The sequence below is a fragment of the Odontesthes bonariensis genome, chromosome 8 (genome assembly GCF_027942865.1).
Source record: "Odontesthes bonariensis isolate fOdoBon6 chromosome 8, fOdoBon6.hap1, whole genome shotgun sequence".
NCBI lineage: Eukaryota > Metazoa > Chordata > Actinopteri > Atheriniformes > Atherinopsidae > Odontesthes > Odontesthes bonariensis.
In genome coordinates this window covers 25,311,362-25,317,662 of record NC_134513.1, presented here as the reverse complement: position 1 = coordinate 25,317,662, position 6,301 = coordinate 25,311,362, and the positions used below count along the sequence as shown (strand labels likewise).

Here is a 6,301-nt window from a genome sequence, read left to right as displayed (position 1 = left end):
CTGATCTCCATTTCTATCAGTTTGTTCCCATTTGCTCCAAAGTTCCTCCTGACATGTTTGTTTTCTTTGAAACTTGAATCATTTGGCTGCACAACATGAGTTTGTATGGATGGAGCCACTGGTGGAGCTGGCAGAGTTTAAGAGCTGAAGTCACTCCGTCTTTATTGAAGCAGCAGCATGTTGTCATTAATATTAATGAGAGCTCTTTTTCACTTGTTCTGTTTGACTGTTTTAACCTGCATCCTGTTGGCTTCAGCTCACATGTTTTATTCTTTATTCAGATTGTGGGGCTGCGGTTTGTCAGAGATCAGCTGTGCTTCTGTGGTCTCTGCTCTGAAGTCCAACCCCTCCCATCTGACAGAACTGGACCTGAGCTGGAACAGCATCAGATACTCTGCAGAGAAGGAGCTGTGCAGCTTTCTGCAGAGTCCTCACTGTGGACTGAAGACTCTGAGGTCAGACACCATGTTTTAGTTGTTTGTTCAGATTAATATGATGTGAAAGTTGTGCTGGTCTTCATGGTAAAGTCTGTTTTCTTCTTCAGTGGTTTAGTTGATGAAATGATGATTCATTAAATCATGTTTTATTCTTCATTCAGATTGAGGCGCTGCAGGTTGTCAGAGATCAGCTGTGCTTCTCTGGTCTCTGCTCTGAAGTCCAACCCCTCCCATCTGACAGAACTGGACCTGAGCTACAACAACCTGAAGGAATCAGATGTGAAGGAGCTGTCTGATCTTGTGAAGAGTCCACACAACAAACTGCAGACTCTGAGGTCAGTAGAGGGTTGGAGGTCCATGCAGCTCTCAGCAGTATTTTATTAGACTTTATTTATTATTTATTACATTTATTAAAGCTGATGGCAGCTGACGATGCTCTGAAACACTCCTTTATCTCCTCTCTTCTTTCTTCTCTCTACAGGTGGTAGTCATTGTGATGAACAGGACGATGTGAGCTGAGAGGATGAAGCAGCAGCAGCTTGTGTGCAGAGAGACTCTGACTGGATGATGATGTATATCATGTTGATGTGTTTATATTCTGTGTTTTTCTTCCTTTGGAATAATAAAGTTAAAGTTGTTAGAAATGATCAGTAATGAAATGATCCATAAATCCAGCTGCCATCACTACCTGCAGTTCCACCTGAATTTAAAGAAAAGTCAGCGTGTAAAATCTGTCGCCTGTTTTATTCTCTTTGCTTCCAGCTTGACCTGGGGGGTATTCCTAGAAAGTAGCTAAAGTAAGCCAGCATATAGCTGGTAAGCGTCGCTTGAACTAGCGCCATCTCCCATTTAAGCCTCAAGTCGTTCCTCAAAGATATTTCAGCTGCATCTCGGTGAGGCTGATCCAAGCGAGGCTTACATAGCCTAGCTTAGTGCGAGTGCACGAGGAACGTAAGAAGCCCTGACGAGTGGATGGTGGAAAAACGGAGATCTGTGTGAAAATGAGAGCGAGAAGCGCTGTTATTTTTTCGGCAGCTGAATAAATAATGCTGATGGAGCTGTATGAGGATTTTAAAAGTGTCATCACCAGAAATGGTAATACAGCTGCGATCAATAAAGCGAAGAAACGGCATGACTAACAACTGCAGACAGACTAAATGTGTAAGTTCTGAAAGTTTCAATTGTTAGACATTTATTTTACTGTACTCATGTAGTTATGCTCTCCTCTTCGTGTTATAATGTGTTTACATAAAGCATGTTGAATTGTCTCTGTATGAGATGTACAGCACAAATATACTGGCCCTGCTCAGTTTATTAATAACCTAATAATCGACACGCATCATCATACTTTGTGACTATATTATCGTGAGTGTGTGACCCACATATTATTTTTTCACTGTTACATCTCAACAGGAGCTATCTTAACAGCCAAAAGCGTACCTGGCAGCAGGTGAAGGTAAAGCACAGGAAAATATTTCAGAGTGGTAAGTAGCCTTTGAAGAAATGTGTTTGTCCAATAAAGAGAGCACCAAACTAGATATGGAACACAAGAAACTGAAAATAAAAGAGATCAAGCTAGAGATTATGAAACTGGAGAGGGATGTTAGTATAAATTCAGATAAAGGAGAATTTGGTGTTGTGAACTGTATTTAATTCTGTTTTTTCTCCACATCTTGAGAAACATGTAATAATAATTAAACAATTCAACACAATTTGAACTCAAACTTGTCATTATTGTACGGTTCATGCAAAGTGTTAGAAATGTGTTTTTTACATTTATATTCACAGTGGGGTGCCATCACCTAACGTGTGGAAAGTTATAAATCATCTGTTTAAAAGAGAAACAAATAAAATCATTTAAATGAATTTAAAAACAAGCAACAGTCCAGATAATTTAAAAGATACCGTGCAGATTTCATGCATAGACACATGAGAAAAGAAATGTTTTTAACCTGGATTTAAAAATGTCTACATTTGGTGAAAGTTTAATCTCCACTGGCAGTTTGTTCCACTTGTTTGCAGCATAACAGCTAAATGCTGCTTCTCCATGTTTTGTCTGGACTCTGGACTGGACCAGCTGACCTGAGTCCTTGGATCTAAGAGCTCTGCTGGGTTTATATTCTCTGAACATATCACAGATGTATTTTGGGCCTAAACCGTTCTGGGATTTGTAAACCATCAGCAGGCTTTTAAAATCTATTCTGTGACTGACTGGAAGCCAGTGTAAAGATTTTAAAACTGCTGTGATGTGTTCAGATCTCTTAGTCCGGGTTAAAACTCTAGCAGCAGCGTTCTGGATGAGCTGCAGATGTTTAATGCTCTTTTTGGGGGACTCAACGAAAAAAGACTTGAGCCTGAAAAGTTGTCCACAAGACAAAATGTATAAAATATGAAGTATACTATTAATTTAAGATGGCTCTGTCAAAAGTCAGGCATGGTGCCTGAGAACTTTAAGAAATGAACCTGTATTTAATTGGGCCAAAGGTAATTTCTATCCCTGCCCTTGTTGTAGCATGCGCATGGTGGAATGCCCTCTCCGCCCTTGTTCCTGGATCAGGATATGGCGTGAGGAGGTACGGCCAGCATGCATAGCCTCTGTTCCCAAGCAGGACACCATTGAACTCTCCTGCAGAATAAGAGAAATGTTGGATGGATATACATGTGTTAAGACTTTAGGCAATTTGATGCAATATGTGCCTTATATGGCTAACTATAATAAAGTATGACGAGCACTTTGAATTCCTTAAGATGAGCTCTACACCTGACCTCTCATTACATTACCAAAATTCTGCCTATGCTACACCTTACTTCAAAAGTACACTCCTTCGGGTAAGTAAAATTCTTGCGCCTTGTGCAAACCTGTGTGCCAGTGAGGATGCTCAGAAGATCCTAGAATCATGAACTGATCCCGGCCATTGAGCCTCAATGTTGGAAATGAAATGACCTCCATCACAGATCATCTGTATGCACGGAGGATAGGAGTCAATGATGAGCTTTCACAGGGCATACATGTAACATTGCTCAGCATTACTCAAAGGGGTTGATGTGGTATTTTTCAAAATGAGAAATCCAGTTCAGAGTCTATGGACAATTATCCCCAAGTGTACCTGTACATTTAGGATATGGAAAAATGTTCGGTTTACATGGTCAGCCTCCACGGGTCCAGCAGGGGCCTGGACAATGTGACAATGTTTAAATCCAGACTGAAAACAGTTCTATTTAGATGTGCATATGACACCTGAAAGTATTTTATCTGCACTCTTCACTTTTAAATTAATTAATTAATGATTTTTTTGTTTTTTGGAATGATTTTATTGCCTTCTTCTGATTTTATGTAGCTGTAAAGCACTTTGAATTGCCTTGTGTACGAATTGTGCTCTACAAATTGCCTTGCCTTGGATGCGTACATGGGTACAGTGTAGTGCACTGATAACATTAGGGAAGCCTGAGGGAGATGATGAACTTAATGCAAATACTTCAGCCAGTAGGTTGTTTTACATTATCGGTTACTGTAAATGTGGAGCAGCAGCCTGAGAGGTCATATTTTTAATATGGTATGATGTTTTAATTCCTGCGTTTGTACAGTGTCCTTGACTGTTTTGAAAGGAGCTTTCAATAATTTGTATCATTAACATTATTACCTGTCCCCCATTTTTCTGAGTCTGGTCCTACGTGGGTGTAGATCGGATGTTTGTTAGGTATTGATTAGTTTTAATGAATACCATGTTCTCTCTCATTTAATTTCATGTTCAATAGTTGCGTTTCTTTGGTTGCACTGGCACCGACTGATTGATTTTTCGAGACAGTGAAAGTGGTGATATGATAACCACAGTTTTTGTTTCGTTTTTTAGAAAAAGACATGAGTTGCGGGAGCGCAGAATTCTAGGTGAACATTTCTTTCCGGAGTCTGTTTCAGCCAGTCGGACATTTTTTGAGTTGCAGCTAAGCTAAGCTTCAACTTTAGCCTGCCCGAGACCAGGCTAGTTCAGCGGCATAAGTTACCATGGTTACTCAGCGGGAGTTCAAATAAGCCACCTTTATGGAACGGAACTCTCGCTAAATTTAGCCAGAAGTAGCGAAATAAGCCAGGCTTTCCGCTAAGCCAGCTTCTAGGAATACCCCCCAACTCTGAAAACCTTTCTACACACTCTTAATTCAAACTCGTTTGGTGTGCTCACGAGTGTCCTCCAATGTCCACTTTTCTGATATAAGTAAAAAAAAAGAATTATTGTGTCAAAAGACTGAAATCTTTCACTTTTGTTAAATGGATTAGAGGATCGTTTACCTGATTTCTTTAAGTTGTGTTTTTTATTTTGAATAGTCACGTGGATAAGGCACTGGCCTCCTAAGCCAGGGATTGTGGGTTCGAGTCCCATCTGAGGTGTGTAGCAGAGTGGCGCAGCGGAAGCGTGCTGGACCCATAACCCAGAGGTCGATGGACCGAAACTATCCTCTGCTATGTATAAATTTTCAAATCAAACTCAACATCTCTCATTAAAGAAACCTGGAAAAGATGATGTAACATTCATAGCATAACAATTAACAATTGACCAACTAAGAAACCCTTTCTACACACTCTTAATTCAAACTCGTTTGGTGTGGACATGAGTGTCCTCCAATGTCCACTTTTCTGATATAAGTAAGAAAAAAAGAATTATTGTGTCAAAAGACTGAAATCTTTCACATTTGTTAATTGGATGAGAAGATCGTTTACCCGATTTCTTTAAGTTGTGTTTTTTATTTTGAATAGTCACGTGGATAAGGCACTGGCCTCATAAGCCAGGGATTGTGGGTTCGAGTCCCATCTGAGGTGTGTAGCAGAGAGGCGCAGCGGAAGTGGAGCCCAGAGTTCAAACTAGACACGGTGAAGCAGCTTTTAGCTGTTATGCTGCACACAAGTGGAACAAACTACCAGCAGAACTGAAATCAGCCACGACTAAGCACTTTTAAATCCAGGTTAAAAACATTTCTCTTTCGGTGTGCTTATGGTTGAGTTTCTATCTTTCTTTTTCCCCTCTTCTTTGATTGCTTTTAACTGTGTTTTTAATTTTTATTCTATTTTTTTTCTCTTTAAATTGCTGCTTTAATCTGTTCTTTTAAATGCCTTGTCTTTATGTAAAGCACATTGAGTTGCCTGTGGTATGAAATGCGCTATATAAATAAAGATGCCTTGCCTTGCCTTGCCTATCGATATAAGATCATATGTGATGCGTAAATGCAATTAACCAACATTGTGGCGAGGTGGCCTGGTTCAATGCACGATTCATTCTGAGTAACAGCATCATTGGGAACAGACTTACAGGGTGGCACTGTGCGCGATCCCCGTGCGTAAAGAGTGAAATGTCTTAATCAGCCTCACCTTTTCCCCGGTGCACTTCTGCACGTTAATGTATGAACACGTTGTTGCGAGTTCCACAAATACATAGATATTTATCTATGTAATCAGATTCACCCACATATGCTCCCACTACCACAGAGAGCAGTGTCACCCATAGTTGCGCCGACTCGCTGTTAAAACTGGATGGGCCCCTCTTCTCCTGCCTTCCGCCTGTTTTGGCAAAACTGCAGCGGTGGGCAGCCGGTCTCTGCTTCACATCCACCTTAATGTGGGACCACTTCTTCTTAACCTCTGCCTGTGAGGCTTCTCAGATCCCACAGTATTGACAGCCTCAGGCGCTCCCACCCACTCCTCTTACATATTTGCTGCTTATGCCGGAGGAGAGTGTGCCTAAGTGCACATTTTTGCGGGCCTCAACTTCAGAAAGTAGCACCGACATCTCGCTTTCCGTGAAGTTCTTTTTTTCCCCGTCTTACTCGTTCTTTTTTCTTTATTTTCTGATCGTACACAGAGGGGAATCGCAGGT

General features: G+C 40.8%; 1 protein-coding gene across 1 annotated transcript; it reads left to right on the top strand.

The window, feature by feature from the left end:
- Positions 1–261: 261 nt before the first annotated feature.
- On the top strand, positions 262–925 carry LOC142385692 (ribonuclease inhibitor-like). Its single transcript, XM_075472417.1, has 3 exons — positions 262–455; positions 599–772; positions 919–925. Exons 1-3 carry the CDS (start codon positions 262–264, stop codon positions 923–925), a joined length of 375 nt encoding a protein of 124 aa, XP_075328532.1.
- The last annotated feature ends 5,376 nt before the right edge of the window (positions 926–6,301 follow it).